This window comes from Heloderma suspectum, chromosome 3, assembly GCF_057233095.1.
Source record: "Heloderma suspectum isolate Gila_16-S chromosome 3, 16-S_ref, whole genome shotgun sequence".
NCBI classification, from domain to species: Eukaryota; Metazoa; Chordata; class Lepidosauria; order Squamata; family Helodermatidae; genus Heloderma; species Heloderma suspectum.
In genome coordinates, this window is record NC_139460.1 from 62,413,073 (window position 1) to 62,431,908 (window position 18,836).

Below are 18,836 nucleotides of genomic sequence, written 5' to 3' on the forward strand. Positions count from 1 at the left end.
AGACTTGGTATAGAGAGATATGGTCTTTATATTATTATATCAATGTGTTAGTCAAAATGTGTGTGGTTTTGTTTTTGTTTTTAAAGGTGAGCTTCCTTCAAGCTCTGCTTGTGGGTCTGCTTCCTGGAGGTATTTGTTTGGCCATTATGGGAAACAGAATGCTGGACTGGGATGGATTTTCGTTCTTATCCAGCAGGGCTCCTCTTATGTTCAGACTCCATACATTTGTTTCTCTATGGATTAGAACAATGGAGAGGAAGCCCCTAGTCCACTCTCACACACACATTTTTCAGAGGACCAGCTTTCGGAGGATGAGCTTTGAATGCTAGTTCTAACCTTTTCATTGTAGTTTTTCTACCTAGGCCAATAAAAGATATCAACACCTACTCTAATTTTTCACAGAGAATAAAGACAAATTTATTATACAAATTCATGATGGCAGTTTACTAGGGGCAAACAGGGACTTAAGTGGTACCCTAAGAACTGCCTTCTGCCACACAAACCTTACAGGACACTAAAAGGCCTTGGAGATCTTTTTCCGAGGTATCCTGCCTTCTGAAGCAAGGCAGGTGATGACTAAGGAAAGCCCTTTTCATTGTTTGGTGACCTGGTTATAAGAGGTTTACCTGGCATCAACCATGCTGTCTTTTTCACATGAGGTGAAGGTCTTTTTTATTTTCCCACACCTCTTAGTGTCATAATTAGGTCTTTTAATCTGGAGCTAGAGATGGATGAGATTTTTGTTTTGTTCATGTTTAGATAAAAACTTACCAGAATTTACAAATTTATTCATAAATGGGATGGGAAAGAACTTGAGATTTTTAAAAAATTGAATGTGGGTGAAAGCTAAACTGACAGATTCATCCATTCCTATCTGGAGCTGTATTTGTTTATATTTTGAGTGTGCTACTGCTGTTTTTTAAAAATTGTGTTTTTCTGCATTATGTTTTTAGATTTGTCTTAATTGTGAGCTGCTTAGAAAGTCTTTGTATGAATAGAGTGGGATATAAATATCTGCAATTAATTAATGTTAGCCCAGACAGAAAATGGAAGTAATGCTGTATATGTCATCCCACATTGGGATTCCTCTCCATCCTGGCCTACTTGTAGTCCCTTCATTCTTGGTATGATTGTAGTTTAGAGTTCAATTCACAGATATATGCATGTGTGTTTTAATTAGAAAAGAAACTCCCATTTCAGTTAAGCTCTAGCAGACTCCTAATGATTGAGATGCGTATGAACTTGCCTGGAAGCTCATGTGGTCCATCTGTCCAGTCTTCAACCTCAGGATGCAGTCCTGTTTAGTCCTTGTGAGAACTCTTTGTACAAGTAGAAAACTAAAAATATTGAAGTCAATATCACAATGTCACAAATTACAAATATTCCTGTCAATGTTACCCTTGACAACCTGCAACAAAATTCTGCTATGCATTTAATTAAATGTATTTATTTATTTGTAAAGTTTTATTTATTTTTAGGCCACCTTTAAGGGTAAAACCCTCTCAATACAAGATAAAAATCATGCAAAACAAATACAATAATATTAAATAACTACATACTAATTAAAAGTTTAATAAAAACAAAGGTTACTGATACAAAAAACACAATAAAATAGAAGTTACCTAGAACCAGCAGCCCAAGAATTTATGGAAAGGCCAGCAAAAACAGGTGGGTTTTCAGAGCTTCCTTGAAGAACTGTAAAGAAGGGGCCAGATGAAGCCCTAATAGAAGCTGGAAAGAGTCCTACCTGAAACACTTGGACAGCCACAGCCAGTCAGTATAGAAAATACTGAGCTAGATGGACTATCTGACTCAGTATAAAGCAGTTTCCTATGTTCCTATGCTCCAAGCAGTTTGTCCAGATCCTCAAGCTGTACAAGCTGAAAGATATCCTTGATAACATGACTAGACCGCTCTCTGGTCACATCCAGCTCTGACTCTGCTAAAACAATGACATCTAAATTGGCATAGGTACAAGTTACTTTATCTGCAAAATAAAATTGATCATAGCAGCCAAGTTGTTGTTTTCCAGGGCCTATTCCAAGAAGGCCCTGCACCACCTAAAAAGCTTTGTTGGGTGACACTGAGTAGATGCAATGGTGGCAGAGAAATACAGTCTTTTTGCTGCCATCACCACCACAGAACAAGATTTAAGATGGGTTCCTAACTCATTATGAGTCTTTCACCATTTCCACACTTTAGTACCGGCCATGTAGCTTCATTGCCTTCAGCAATGAAGCCAAGGTTCATTGTATACCAAGGTCCTGATGTAGCTCTACAACTAGGCTGGGGCCATTTAGGAGATCATATCAAGAGCCTGAGTCATTTCCTCATTCCAAGTGGGGACCAGAGCCTTGGCAGGACCAGAGCCTTGCCAGGAACACTGGTTAAGCTTGCAGGAAAATACCCAAGAGACCTCAGAAAACCATCCAGCCTCCTGGGGTCAACCTTCAGATTCAGTCCATCAACCCAGTGGATAGGCACCTTGAAAGTAAAAACTGATCAGGTAGTGTCTGTGGCGATGGAATAATTAATGTCTCCTCCACCAACAGATTATTATCTCCTAATCCAGTACAGAAAATCGAATCTAAGGTATGTCCTTCCACATGTGTTGGGCCAGATATTAATGGAGACAGGCCATAGTTCTCTGAGCTGCCCCTGTCAAGGCAGCCTCAACATGAATATTAAAGTCCCCCAAGACCACCAACCTTGGGATCCTCAACACCACACTCAAGACCACCTCCATTAGCTCAGGCAGGCAGACTGTCAGCGTGATGATCAGTGCATGAGCAGAATCTCAATCCTATCTTGAGATCCTAATACCAGCCGGCCTCAGTTTGCTCCAAGTCTCTCAGCCATGAAAAGGCCCTGTCACTAGCTGCTTGCCTCTGGCTAGAAACCCCAAGTTGACAGCCCTTGTGTTTTTGCTCTTTTGCTCACTCCTCCAGGGACAGCAAACACATTGTCAAGCACCAGGTGAAAATACTCTCCCCCAATCTGCAGCCCCCCTTCTCAGTCTCCGGCAAGCTGTGAGGCTTAAGTTACCTAGGAGAAGAACTATAAAGCAGTCATCTCTGCAGAAAATAAATGCTCAGGCAGTAAGGTTCTATGTCGTTCACATGATAAGTAGTTTGCATTAAATATTATTAGAAAAAGGTGTCTTGCTTAGGTCATCTTAAGTACCAGAATCACAAACCAGAAATCAACTAAGGACTTGCATGTGCTTTGCAAAAGTTCCAGCTTTTATTTTCATGGAGCACCAGAGCGCCCCCTTCCCCTCCTCATGCCCTGTATAAATGGCTTTTGAAGATGCCCAATGTTTCTTAAACAGGCCAGTCTGCTGGTGGTCTAGTAGGATGCTGTATCAGAAACAGAAGCTGACAGTTCTGCTGGGCACCTGGAGCTAATTGACTTGCATATCATTTTCTTTCTGTACCTGTTGCTCTTCTTGTGCTGAGGGCTGCAGCTTCTACTTTTCTATAGATGGTGGCGATATGGAGTTATCATCATCATCATCTTATTGCTTTAAAACATTTTTTGCTTTACTGACCTCTGAAGCAGCTACTGGTAATTCAAAGATATTTGGACTGCATTCCTGAGAACTTTATTATTACATGCAAAGTTACTTGGGTTGGATCATATTTTACTTTGTTGAATTTTTCCAAGGAATTGGGATACTAAAGAACATGATGTGAACTGTAAAATTCATTGCTTCAATGTAACTAGCTATTTGTTATTTGGGAGATTAGTTATTTAGTATTTGATAACAGGCTTCAGCTCCTCACTTGTTGTGCAGTGCCTCTATCTACATGCTTGACTTGTCTGTGAACAATTTATGATGAAGAACGTAAAATGCACTATTTGTCATTTACTGACATCACATATCAAGAAACTAATGCCAGACCTACAATGATAGTTTGCATTGCAAAGTGGAGATGAATTACTACTGCTTTTATTTGCATTTACAACTCTTTCTAACAAGCCTGTACTCTTCGTTTCTAAAATCATAATTTGATCCTGCTAAATTCAGTGGAAATTTTAAACTGAAGCCACGATTATTGGAACACTTACTCTCTGTAGAGATGGTGTTGCAGTTAGCAATAAGAATGCAACCAAACTACCTCTATTTGTACCAGAACAGCACACACACACACACACACACACACACAAGAGCATCTGATGCCAAATGATTTCCCTCACTTGCTTTGAAAAACTTTTACATATTCCCTTACCACAATTTTTGGCATCATAGATGAGCAGAGTCCCTCCCATAACCCTTAGGACACCATACTAAGGACCATTGCCAATCTGGCTCCCTGCACCACCAAAACATACCCTGCTCAAGGCTCTTCAAAGTGTTTGCATTTTTCTCCTAGCAACAACACAGCAGCTACCTTCTGCTGACTTGAGGCAGGCTGGACCTCCAGTGTTAAAACAAGGGAAGTGGTATATACCAGGGGTAGGCCATGGTATATACCATTTCTGACCATTGGTCATGCTGACAGGGGCTTCTGGGAGTGGAAATCCAAACATCTGGAGATCTACCTTCTGCTCACCCTGGTATACACAATTCTGAGCATTATAGCATTTTTAACATTATATATTTTATAACTTAGTTCTAGGCTATGAGCTTTATTATTCTCTCTTGGGACAGTGTTTCTTATTTTTCTTTCTATCTATCTATGCATTTGGAGCATTTATGCCCCACCTTTCCACCTCAAAAAAATAGAGGCACTAAAGGCAATTTACAATAAATAAACCAATACAATGAATAATATTAAGCAAAAAAATACACACAAATCATAGAGTTGGTAGGCCACCTAGTCCAACCCCCTGCTTGTTGTAGGAAATCCAGAGCTAGAGCATCCCCAATAGACACTGTTCAGCCTCTTCTTGAAGATCTCCAGTGAGGGAGAGCCTGACAACCTCTAGGTAATTGGTTCCATTGTCTTAATTGATCTTACTGTCAAGAAGTTTTTCCTAATATTCTATTTATCCTCTTAATTAGGAGAGCAACTTCCTTATGAGTAAAGATTACAATGTTTGGGACTTTTTAGTTTAGAAAAAAGGTGAGGAGAGGGGGCATAAAAGAGATGTATAAAATAATTCATGGTATGGAGAAATCTGGGGTCAACCAATGAAACTGAATGGTGGAGATTCCAGTCAGATAAAAGGAACTTCTTCACACAACACATACAGTCAGGGCCAGAAATATTGGAACAAGGATAACTGTTTTGGCAGTTGGCCTCTGTACACCACCACACTGAAGTTGAAAGGAAGCACACCCTGATGGGAGTGAAGTCAGGACTTTCAGCTGTAATTCAAGGGGTTTGACAAAAGTGGGGCACTAACCACTCAGGAAGGACAGCCAGTGGCATACACACACACCCATCATTGGTGGCTCATAAGTAATGGAACGAATGGCTGACAAGCAGCTGCATGGCCAGGTGTGGCCTGTTTCCTGGGTACCCCATGACCAATCAAGCAGATAAAAGGCCTGGAGGTGGTTCTGAAGGTTACATTTGCATTTGGTAGCTGTTCACTGGAACTCCCAACATGATGTCCAAAGAGGTGTCCATGCGAGTGAAGGAGGCCATCATTAGGCTGAGGAAACAACATAAACCCATCAGAGGGATAGCAAAAACAGTGGGAGTGGCCAACACAACAGTTTGGAACATCCTGGAAAAGAAGGAATTAACTGGCAAGCTCAGCAACAGCAAAAGGCCTGGAAGACCACGTAACACAACTAAAGTGGATGACTGCAGACTTCTGCTCATGGTGAAGAGGAACCCTTTCACAACACCTAGCCAGGTCACTCTTGCGGAGGTAGGCATGTCGCTGTCAACATGTACAGTCAAGAGACGGCTATATGAATGTAAATACAGAGGCTTCACAACAAGGTGCAAACCACCGGTAACGCTCAAGAACAGACAGGCCAGATTAGCCTTTGCCAGCAAACACCTAAAAAAGCCTGCCCAGTGCTGGAATGAGATTCTTTGGCTGATGAGACCAAGATTAACTTGTACTAGAACGATGGGAAGAGAAAAGTATGGAGAAGGAAAGGAACAGCTCACAATCCAAAGTGTACCACATCATCTGTCAAACATAGTGGAGGCAGTGCTATGGCATGAGCATGTATGGCTGCCAATGGAACTGGGTCACTGGTGTTTATTGATGACCTGACCGCAGGTGTGGGAACCCCCCTTACCTTGGGTTCACGGGGGGAGGCAGTCCGCGGGGGGGAGGCAATCCTCCCCCCTCCCCGGAATCCTGGCTGGCTCCACTCCAAATCCGCGGAGCTGCCAGCCAGCTCCGGCCGCTGGCAGACTTCCGGCCACTGGGATGGAAATGGCATCTGCATGAACGCCATTTGCATCCCTGTTCTTCAAGTAATTGGCTACATACGTACGTAGCCAATTACTTTAAGAACAGGGATGCAAATGGCGTCCGCGCGGACGCCATTTCCGTCCCAGCGGCCGGAAGTCTGCCAGCGGCCGGAGCCATCACGCAGCTCCACAGACTCGGAGCAGAGCCAGCCAGGGCCCGCGAGGATTCCCGGGGGGGGGATCACCTCCCCCCCCAAGGACCCAAGGTAAGGGGGGTTCCCACACCCCTGCTGCAGCCCAGTCCCTAACAGGCCACGGCCCGGTACCAGTCCATGGCCCGGGGGTTGGGGACCCCTGCTTTAGATGATGTCTCCCGCCATTTCCCCCAGCCTATCCTGTGTTTTCCCCAAACACAAAAAAGTAGTATGTTTTCCAGACCACGGAACAGAAGCTCCATGTGAAATTCTCCAATAGCGTGAAGAAACTGCTGTGTCTAGGCAGCTGTGGGCATTTGTTTTCAGTTGTTGGGGGAGCGGTCAGGATGACAAAGGCATTCAGGATGGGCTGTGGCCGTGTCGCACCCAGGAGATCCTGAGCAAGAATCCTCTTGGCAAGGAGGGAAGAACAGGCAGGAGGCACCTGCTGTCAAGACTGCATGGCCTGCATCCTTTCATGAAAGGAGACCAAGCAGATTTGACAGGCACAAGGGCAGGAGTCTCCCACCAACTGCACTCTCCCTTCCTTGCAAGGGTGGGAGGGTGCACAGTTGGAGGGAGAGTTCTGCCTCCAACTGCCTTCAACTGGACTGCCTCCTTCACGGGCTCCTAAGTAAACAGCAGAGACCTTGAGGACATGAAAGGAATCACTGCAAAACCAGTGAGGGGTGGGGGGAAGAAGGGGACTCTCTGTGTGTCACTCACAAACCAACCACCAGTAATGTCTGAGGGGGGAGAACGAGGCAGGAACCAGGGAAGAATTTTCACTATGGCCCCAGTACATGTAATGCATCATAGCAGAAAAGAAGCAGTCTTTCTGAGCAGCTTCCCATCCCCCGTGAAAAGGTAAAACATGGAACACGGCGAAATGGGGACACCTGGATAAAGGAGCACAACCCAATCCCACAATGAAACTGAAAGAGGGAAGCACTGGGATTGTTGCAGATTTCTGCCCCGTGTGATGGAGCCTTTGGTCTGATCTAACATGGCTCTTTTTATTCTTAAACATATTAGATCTAGTTAGCCTGCCCTCTGTGGCAGCAGATGGCAAATCTTTGCCCTCTTCTATGTAACAGCTTTTCAGGTATTTCAAGAGCACAATCATATTCCCACCAGTCTTCTCTTCTCCAGGTTGAACATAACCAGTTCCTTCAACAATTCCTCAAGAGACTTGCTTTCCATACTATTCACCATTTTTTTTATGGTGAACAGTATAGATACTATTCATATCTTTTTAAAAATGCAGTGCCCAGAACTTGATGCAGTACTCCAGACTAAACATAAAAAGTATAACTTCAGCAGATGTAAATGAAATTAAAACTAGAAAGAGCCAAGACTGAGACAAAGAAATCCAAAGCAAGAAATAAATTAAATTATTGCTGGAAAAGAAATGTTTTCAGGCTGGAGCAGAACACCAATAAAGTGTGGGCAAGCTGAATCTCCCAGGCAGGCAGGCAGTTCCACTTTCTGGTTGCCACAGCAAAAAAAAAAAAAACACTCCTCTTTCCCAAACTCCACCAAATTAGCCTTGCATTCTGCTATCATATTTTTGTCATCATTATAAATCAGTAGCACTATGCAGGCATTCAGCCAGCACACATGAAGGCTAAAACAGCTTCCATAAGTGACCAGCCACAGTCTTTATTGGCATTCTGTTTTTAAAAGGAATAATTTTCATATGGTGTTTTATTCTTTTTTTATCTTTGTACTATTTTATCTCTTATTGTTCACCGCTCCAGAATTTGTTTAGATGTGGAGTGGTATATAAATGTTGTAAATAAATAAATAGGTGGTGAGGATGTGCACACAAGTGTGCACATGATCCCCCCCATCCCTGTTCCTGGGCATGCAGGCACCTGTAAATATCTTTATGTATTCACCACTAAGGACTGCAAGGGGTATGTAAACCCATGTAAACCATGCTGAATGCGTGAAGATCTACAGAGGAGCCAGGCATATAGGAATGTTGAGGGTGGGGCTTGTGTCTACGCCCTCACCCCTATCATACTTTTACCCTTGTGTGTGCAGGTTTAACATCTACATAATTGTAGTGAGACAGTAGTTCAAGTGAACAGACTTGAACAAAGCTCATTGAATCATGTGTTCTTTGTGAAATTTGCATTTCTGGATTGTTGTGAGGATAAAAAGTGCACCAAAATGCTGTAGAAGTGATAAATGATATAGATACTGTATAAACCTTATAAGTCAAGGGTGGGCAACATGTGGCCCACGGGCTTTATGCAGGTCCCCCATGGCTGCTTTTGTGGGCCCTGATGTTCCCCTGCTCCTGCCACCACCAAAATCACACCATTGGCAAAAATCAAAGCAATTTTGCAGGGAAACAAGGTGTGCCTTGTTTGCAAGCAGAATCACACCGCTTTTTCAATTTTGCTTGAAAACAAGGTGCATGCTCCCCACGCGCTTTGTTTCCCTATGAAACTGCCTCAACTTTGACTGCTGCTGTAGCAAATTCACCGGAGCCACAGTGCAGCCCCTGGTGGGTTCTGGGGGTGGCAATGCAGCCCTCCAACCCCTGGAAGTTGCACACCCCTGGAGAAAGTGGCACAGTTACATTTATTTGTTCCTATATTGCTGTCAGGAGTCAGACAAAAAACCAAACAACCCACAAGTTTTGTCCTGCCCTCAGCATCATGTCACCACCATTTTACTCCAGAAGCAAATTTTATTTTTCTGTTTTTGCTGAAACACCAATAAAATCAAAGCAAATGTCATTACTAATAACTGATGCATTTGGCTGGTAGAGTAATGTAATTTCTTCTAAATAAAACCATTACTCAGACATTTACTTCTCTGTGTTTCTGTTTCAGCTTCAGATATAGCAGCAGAACAGGGGCAGATTCTGGTCATTGCCACGGCTGCTGTTGGAGGATTTACTCTCCTAGTCATTCTCACTCTGTTCTTCCTCATCACTGGAAGGTAACATTGACATGGTAACTCTTTTTGTGCAGAGCGCTATCCATGTGCAGTTAGGTTATTTTAGATTCTAGACTTAATGGTTTTCAGGGAGGTTCCACTTTAGATGGCAATGTATATTACTTTGCCATTCCTGTACTTGTACATGTATTCATGTACTTCAAAATGTAGTCAACCAGCTGTGTTTGGGGGCCCTCATACACATTCTGGACCTGAACGTCTGCTCCAAAGTCACCACTGTCCCTGTTTGACATTACATGGCAGCAAATCTGGATGGTTTGGAGGGGAGTTATATATGAATGAGATGTAAGTTACTGTTGGCTGCCTCTATACCCCTCCATAACTCGTAAACATTTCCAGACTTTTCCTTAGCTTACCAGTGCTCCAGCACCAGTAGCTTCTGCTCCTGCTCCAAGTTGGCTCTGACTGTGTGGCTGAGCAGAGTTATTAGTATGTCTCGCAATTCTGAATCCATTGGGAGGGATGAACCTCCCCCACCCGCTTCTTTCTAAGAAAAAAAATGTGTAAATTTGGTGGGAAATGCAAATATATACAACACTTGCCTTATCAAACTTAAACTTACTTTATTACTTAAAGAACATGAAATGTATAGTTTATAACAGGAGGGCAACATGCAACCCTTGATGGCTGTTTGTGCGCCACTCTCCCCCGTATTCGTGTTCCTACTGCTGCTGCGATAGCAGCCAAAATATGAAGGATTCTGCTGAGAAACAGGGCAGCAGAAAAACCGGTTTCTCTGCGGAATTGGGCTCTGAACAGCCCACCAAAGAGCTGTTTGTTGGGCTGTCGGGAGCATGGTTGAGCTGGGAAACACGGTGGATACTCCCTGAGTCCCAGAACAATTGCCAATTCTGCAGAAAAAATGGGCAAACAAGGATGGGGGCAGCCCCACACACCATGTTTCTCTGCAGAATCATGGGCTTTCAGGCATGTGATTGTAATGGGAAACAGGGCATGCACGACCCGCACACCGTTACTCGTCATAATTACTGGGATTTTGGTGGTATGTTTGGCAGCAGCAGCAGCAACCTCAGTGGCAGCAGGGTGCAGCCCCAGAAGTGTTCCATGGGGGCAATGCAGCCCCCCCCGGCCCCAACAAGTTGCCTTCCTCTGTTTTATAACTTAGCACTTTAAAATGTTACTGCTTGGTTATATTTATGAAATGTTTAAATAAATGCCTACATATTCAAATATTATAAACATATCCAGTGCAAGAGAAGGTCTACCAGCTGTTGCACTCTAAGGTATATAAGTATGTATATCTTAACTTTAAGTATATCTTAATTTTATTCCAGCTAGGATGGTAGGAAAAGAAATAAAATGACCACTGAAAGTTGAAATTGTAGTAGACAATGTTTTATTATCAGGTCTTAGAAACAACATGTAAGCCTAAGCATTATCAAGCAGAAACAGAAGGAACTTATTATTTTTTCTAGAGAAAGGGGTCAGAAAAGAAACACTTCTATAATGTAATTAAGGAGTGCCAATAACTATGGATATTAGTATATCATCCTGATACTCAAGAAGGCTGCAGTCCTGTGTACATAAACTCAGTGGGATTCACTTGCTTCTTAAGAAACATGCACAGGAGCAGGTCGCAAGAGTCACAGTAACTGTAGAGAAAATTAGCTATCTGGAATCTATATTTATTTATATGATTTATATCCTACTGTATCCTAGTAATACTCAAATGCAATAATCAGTCACAGACCTTTAAAAGAAATGATTTTGTGCAGTAAGAAATGGCATTCTGAATGCCTCTCACTTTGGGGAGAAGAGAGAGAAACAGCTTTGGATTCCGTTTTATTTTCATTAAATGTATTAGGTAACATTATAGCAGCTTTTTCATGTATCCATGCTGAATGGACTCTTTCAATTACATTAGATATAATTTCATTTCCTGAAGTTACTTAAACACCAGGATAAAGAGACAAGGCAAGACAATTCAGAATGAATAGAATACCCAATTTATTATAGGATTTGAAGCAAATTTCAAAATGCAAGATTGCACTGGTATCCTACAGATGTGTTCTGCTTCACTATTTAGAATTAGCAATTTGATGTACTGTTGAATCACAAGAAAGCTGATGAGACTATTCATACTGAAGGGTTGTGAAGAGATAAGCATCTGCGTCTGTACTTCAGTGAATGGTTGTCTGCTAACAGCAAATTCCTGGGCTCAGAATTTTAAAATTTTAAGTGCATTGTTTTTGCACCTGGCTCAGTTGGGTGGATCTCAGGGTTCTAGTAAAAAGCCAAAGTAGACACCGCAAGCCTAAAGACTTCCTAGAAGGCACAATAGCAAAGTGGCAGTGAACCTAGAGGCAAAGGTGGCTGTAAGAAGGGGACTGAGTAGATTCTGTGAGTGAGAATTGGGAACTGGACAAAGGAAAGGTAGAGGTAACCTTGGTGGCAAATGAGAAGAGAAGATGGGAGTAGAGAAAGGAAGTGACCAATAAAAAAGCTCATAGAAGATTAAGAAGAGTCAGTGTGTTGTTGGCTGGAAATTGACACATTAATACTGAGCGAACAGTGGTCAAGGAGGCCAGGGCTGCAATCCTATACACATTCACATGGGAGCAAATTCTACCATACCATACTGTATTCTGAGTAGACATATATAGCATTACATTGTAAAAAAAAAAATGTAATAGAGTGGGTTGAAAAGCAGAGATCTGAGTATTGTTCTCAATGTTGCAACGCACCTTGAGAAACTGAAAAGGCAGAATATAAATGTTATAAATAAATTAATGAAAATCTCATATATGATCTAGGGACAAGAGTGGAGTGAGTGCCATTGGTAGGAATAAAGTGGGCAGATAAAACATTGTAGTTTTGGATGCTCAGAGACTGTGGGCTAGAGATCTAAGATGGCATAAGGTTGCCAAGTCTAGATCTTAGGAGAGCTCTTCTATCTTTAGGAAGATGTCAGCTGTGGCTTTTTGTGTTCTCACCACAGCAGTTTTCTGGGAACCCTAAGGAGCCAATGAGGCAATGGACGGGGTGATCCAAATTTCACATATTGATGTTCTTTGGCAGCAGGCTACTAAACCTAGATCAAAAGATCTGCTTTGGCTCACATATGTAGCTTCTTCCACTAGCCTAATGGATTTTTCTGCCTTATTTCTTTGAACATCACCTCCCCCGCCCTCCAGCCATATCAAAAAGTGCTTTTGTAGCTGCACTCCATTTCAAAAGCAGTTTGACAGGGATGGTATTTGAGATAAGTAATAACACTCTGGGGGTCACGAAACTAGTTTCATGTTTCTTTGGAACCTTGCCTAAGTATTTGTTTGTCCCAAACAAATATATACTAATATGGAGTATGCACATGTTCAGTATGGTCAATAATACAAAGGAAAACACACTAGAGATTGCACATGGCTTGCTCAGAAAAGGGGTATATTCCTGATTTTGAAAGTGCAACAATAGCATGCCTCTTTTTGGGCATATAGGATTTTAAACATCGCTCCTTATTGAATACAAGCAAAATGCCTGTTATAATGATAGGCAAGTTGTGTGGACAGCCAGTGTAGTGCAAGGTCACCTGTGGAGGAGTGCACTGCCTTTATGTGTGCACTGTGCACCATAACGTTTTGTATCCCACTTTAGGATCCCTGTCAGTGGGATTCCTGTCAGTCACAGAGTATCAGGTATTATGGACAGATTTTGTCCTTACGGCATCAATGTCTTCATGTGTAGTTCTTCACTTTTCCCCAAAGGGGAATCCATTCACTTACATGGGAGAAAATAAAGGTGTACTTAGGGATGGGAGAGTGGTGAGGCCAGCCTTGCCCTTGGTGATTCCAGCTTTGTGGAGATTTAGCCCCTCTCACCTGTATCCCATATTGCCACCTAGCCCCATCCTAAGTTCCATTTCTTGGTCATGCTAGAGTATAATACCAGCATGATAAACCCATAGTTCACCAGCTTTTTTATACTGATAGATATTTTCACAACCATGAGGAAAGTGTAGTGTTTCCATTGTAGATGTGATTTAAAAAAAAAAAAAAATTGAGGCGTACTGTATCTGCTTTGATACTCAAGCCCCCTTCAGGTGCTCGATATTGGATGTGTGAAGGGGCTTGCAAAAACATGCTAGCTAGTCTACCCCCAGTCGCCAACACACATGCACTCCCAACAACATGTGACTGGCATCAGTCTAAAGGGGGCCCATACCTGTAGAAGGAGCCCTCTCTGTATACATCCATACTTGTGTAGGTGCCCTTTGGACTGACTCTAATCATGTGGAATTGACTCCAATCATATTGGACTAACTCCAGTCACATTGGGATGTGGCCAAGATGCACATTGATATCTATAGGGCTTAGTTAGCCATCACAGTCTTGGAAGCCGCTTCACACATTCAGTTCCCATCAGTGCCCAATAACTGAAGAGGATTTCAGAGTAGCTCATTTTATTACTGGTCATATCAGCTGCTTTTTAAAATTTGCTGTTTTCTAGCTGCCCTTTTCAATTAAATATAGCTTTTGTAAGTTTAGATCTTGAAACAAAAACAATCAGCATGTACATTCAACATCATTCATTCTGTGGCATTTAAAAAAGTGGAATTGTGTTCATTTCTTAAAGGTGCCAGTGGTATATAAAGGCAAAAATGAAGTCTGAAGAAAAACGAAGAGCTCATTTGCAAAATGGACATTGTAAGCAAAGCTATCTGTGATGTTTCATATTTAAATGAAGACTGACTGCTATATTTTCACCTCTTATATCTAGCTGATAAGCTCCCAGGGCTCATCTTATAAATATATACACCTTGATCCTAATTAATGTGGGACTTTGATGCATGCTTAGAGTTCCACATGAACATGAGCAGTTGCATTCACTTCAAAGTTGAGGGAAGCTCCATGATCTCCACATAACTTTCCACAACATTGAAGTGACTGGTACAACCCCTGCTCAGATAAGGTCTGTATGTATAAGTAAATAAACATGTCAGAGCCTCCAATATGCCCCCAAACCAAAGTGAATCAAAGAGCTAATAGCTTTCATTGGTGGCGGGGAGGGGTGAGAGAGAGGTTTTGCATCTATTCCAAAGAGCTTGTCTTAGGAGGAAAGAGTTCCTGTCAACTTTGTATACTTCAAAATAAATACTTTTCATCAGCATTGAAGATGTTTTTGTGAATTCCCACCTGCTCCTTGTTCTGTGATTTTCTCTGAACTTTCTGCCTGCTGGGAACCATATCACCCTTGTTTTCTAAAAATTAATGTTTATGCTTTTACTTGCAATTTCTTTCTCATTTCCAGCATTTCAGTAGTGGAATTCTTTTCACAAGGAAACAGCAGTCAGTTCTTCCACACATTTAAAACATATCAGTGTAGCCTGGGCTGAGAGTTCAACATATGAGTTAATTTATCATTCTCCCTAATAGCTAGCTTGATGGCCCCATACCAACCAGTAGGACAGTGAGATGTGGCCACTCAGAGACAAGGTAGGAGTTTCTGTATACCCCAGAATGGGTGGTAGAGGGGACTCACCAGGTAAGGAGAACTTTAGTTTATAAAACAAATAAAAGACACACACACACACACACACACACACACAAAAACTATCTCAGCAAGGGCTGCATATGCACAAAGTCCTCTTACATAACATTGGAAACCATTAAAAGTCTTGACAGGCTACAGAAAACCAAGGCTGCTGAAGAACCACCTTGTCCTCAGGGTAGGAGAGAAGACAGAAACAGCTTGGTGATCTGCACACCATCCAGCTCTTGGTGATTTGAGCTGAAGTATACCCACCCCCTCCCAACCTTCCACTACAGGGCCACTTAACAAACATCTTGCCCATCTACCACCACAGGCTATTGACTGAAGAAGTATCTTGCCCCAAGGGATGGAGAGTGAAGACACATAACCTGATAAAAGAGATCAGGTTATGTGATCTCTTTTCATGCTGGCTAAATACTCGCCAGCATTAAAATTGCTGGTGAGTATTAAGCCATCACTTAGCCTGTGACAAGCATGGAAAGCAGCTACAGCAAATACACTTTTAAAGTCCAAGGTGTTTTGTTTTGTTTTTTTTACTGTATATCACTTTAAGACACTTTATAAGTGGATATACAATTTACAAATAAATAAATAAATAAATAAATAATGTTCCACCACTCCCTTCAACAAAGAAAATGAAAAAAGATACTATCTCAGACAGCATGAGGAAGCTGTATGATCTATTGCTTTAGATCAGATATATAGATTTCAGAAGCCAACCCCCTTCCCCACTCTAATGCTCAAGTTGGAGGCTGGTTGCACAGCCTGTTCCAAAACTCATCTCCATGGTTTAGCACTATAGCGCCCAAGTTCACAATTTGCTTTAAACCCTCCCTCCCTATGCTGTACTGCTTGGATTGGAGAAACTCATGCAGTCCTCCTACCACCACCATTTCCCTCCCCCCAACAATTGCTTTGGAGAAGAAGAGAGGCTAACCTCCTTCCACAAGTTCTTACGGAGTCCATTATATATGTTGTCACAATATTTGAAGTAAATTCCTTTTTTGTAAGAAGGCCCATGAACATTAGTTGGACAACGAGTATTCTTAGAATTATATCGGGTGGCAGAATCTGGCAACATATTTCACATTATGATTATGTAGTAGCATTTCTTAATGATCCCATTGATTTGATTTGATTTTTCCAGGGTAGTTGTTGCTTGAATCATTTCTGTCTAATGCAGAAAATTATCTTTCTGTTTTTACAGTGCGATTCCCAGGAACCAAAACATACATTGATCCAGACACGTATGAAGACCCATCACTCGCTGTTCATGAGTTTGCTAAAGAAATAGACCCATCACGAATTCGTATTGAGAGAGTTATTGGGGCAGGTAAAAATTAATCACACTTTCCTTGCAAGTATGACTAATAAGTTCCCTTTAAAAAAAATTTTTAACTGGATTATCGCCATCAAAACCTGTATGGAAGCCTAATGCAGAATATAGCTTTCTAATAGCCGAAAGTACTTCAAAGTATCACTCAGTCAGTCTTCATGCACATGTTGATAGGTACATGGCTTAACTGATGGGTGAATGTCTAAGTGAACAAAATAGGTTCCAGCTCTCATCCAGAACCTGGCCATACCTGAACAGCTTCTGTTGCTAGCTATGGCTGATACTGATAGAGCCCTAAGGAAACACGGAGTATTCCTTCCTTTCCATCATCAGTAAGAGTTGTCCTATGTGTTCATGTGGAATTGTCCCACTTAGATCACTGTTTCTGATGCTATGTAAGCATGGCTGTCCCTACCTGGTTTTCCAAGAGAAATTTTATAGAATGTTGAAGTATTTTTCATTTATTTATAGAAGGATTTATATTCTTCTATAAATAAGAATATAAAGCCCTAAAAAGGCATTAAATGTAATCTTATTCTTATTTGGATTATTTACAAAACACTAATTGATTATAAGAACAGAGCTGGGTCTAGAATAAAACTATACAAGCTTGAAAGAGATAATTTGCCCAGATACAAAATTGGAATAGAATTTATTGAAATGCAAAATTATTCTTACAGAACAATCCTCTATACATGTTTATCAGAAGTAAGTCTCATTATGTTCAATGGGGCTTACTCTCAGGAAAATGGATATAGGATTCCAGCCGTTTTTCTTTCATTCTTTGTTTTATGGTTTGCTAGTACACAGTATATGAATACTGCTGGACAAATTACAAATGTTCTTTTTATTTTATTTTATTTATTTATTTGTTTGTTTATTAAATTTACTAATCGCCCATCTGGCTGGTCACCCAGCCACTCTGGGCGATGTACAAAATGTATAATAAAACAGTTTAAAACAATAAAATTCTACAGTAAAAACACCATATTTCTAAAAATACCCTAACCCACCCCAAATGCCTGCCTGAACAACCACGTTTTTAATGCGTGACGGAAGCTCATTAAAGATGGGGCATGGCGGAGTTCCCTAGGGAGGGAGTTCCACAGAGCAGGGGCCACCGCAGAGAAGGCCCTCTCCCTCATCCCCAGCAGACTAGCTGTCCTGGCTAATGAGACAGAGAGAACATATCTTCTTAAGATGCTTCTGTTATTGTTGTTGTTACTAATAAAAGCTGAGAACCGTGAAATCTTGTGGAATTTGGGGGGAGGGAGACTTCTCCCATAAATTCAAGAACAATATTACTAGTTCACCAGGGAAAAGCTACTGGAGTGGTCCACCCTTCCTCATCTTCTCTTCCCTTTGACTGCCAGGTCAGTCATGCCTCATATATATTCAAATAAAAGTAATTACATCAAGAACAGCATAAATTGATCTCTAGGACATCTAAGGAAGCTACTGCTGAGTTATTAGTCCTGGAATTTTATATGGATCTAGAATGCAATGAAGGTCCAGAATAGAATGCAGAACTATCAGCACGACATGCTATTTCCTGTCACTGGTCTACATTTATTTTCTATGTAAAATAATATAAAACGCAATGGGGGGAAACCCATTTAACTCATAGAAATCATACTAAATCTGTCTTTCTGTTTATATGTTATACTGTTTTACTGAAATGAGTTATTTAATTAGATAACCAAGAACTGGAAAATTAGACCAGTTCTTCATTTCTTTGTATTTGTTAAATTATGCATATTCTGTTAGGATATTTCTTACCTTATACCTTGCGATCATAACAAATTACGTTTTGCACTCTAATGAGTACTCTCTGGACTATAAAAAATGTGTGTAGATAAAAAGTCAAAGCTAAAGTTATGTGGGGGTGTCTCCACAAGTGATTTACTGTGAGTTTGCTGCCTTTGGAGGTCATTCGGGGCACATGACATCGTGGCCATCTTGCAGCTATCCCGGACATTTTCACAGAAGAACCGGTTTTTCTGAGACTACTTTTAGTCCAATTGTTTTCTTTAATTCAGCTTCTCTGCGCTTCTGTTGCAGTGTGTATCAACCCTCTGTATTTACTTCTGCATGATAGCCCTGCCCAGGGGTGTGTCTTTCACCTGGCCATGACCTCACTGAGCCCGGTGAAGGGGTGTTCCGCCAATGTTTCCCCTCCCTGTGTTTCCCCGATGTTTCTTCCATTTTGGAGCTGGCCATTCAGGAGTTCTGAGCTACCTCAGAATGGTATTTACTTCACCTTCCCTACCACTAACCTCTTGCGGCCATCCCCCCGAAAAGTATAGGTGTGCTCTGCTCCGCAGCCTCTACCTTTTAAGAAAATCCCCTTAAAAGCGCAACGTCAAAAAAATAGCGCATTGCCGTTCCATCGTGAACCCAAAGTAAGCACTCCAGTTTAACCAACTGCAGCCGCCTGTGGGGGGAGTGAAGTAATTTACAAGTGGGGTATGGGGTGGGTAGAAATATGGGGTGGGT

The 18,836-nt window shown here is 41.7% G+C and overlaps 1 protein-coding gene across 1 annotated transcript in view; it reads left to right on the forward strand.

Annotated features, from left to right (window-relative positions):
• EPHA6 (EPH receptor A6) overlaps positions 1–18,836 on the forward strand; it is a 710,763-nt gene that overhangs the window by 519,092 nt on the left and 172,835 nt on the right. Inside the window, exons 8-10 of the mRNA XM_084843399.1 lie at positions 9,370–9,478; positions 14,087–14,157; positions 16,212–16,337. Of these exons, the coding sequence (XP_084699525.1) occupies positions 9,370–9,478; positions 14,087–14,157; positions 16,212–16,337 (306 nt within the window). The remainder of the gene's footprint in view (positions 1–9,369; positions 9,479–14,086; positions 14,158–16,211; positions 16,338–18,836) is intronic.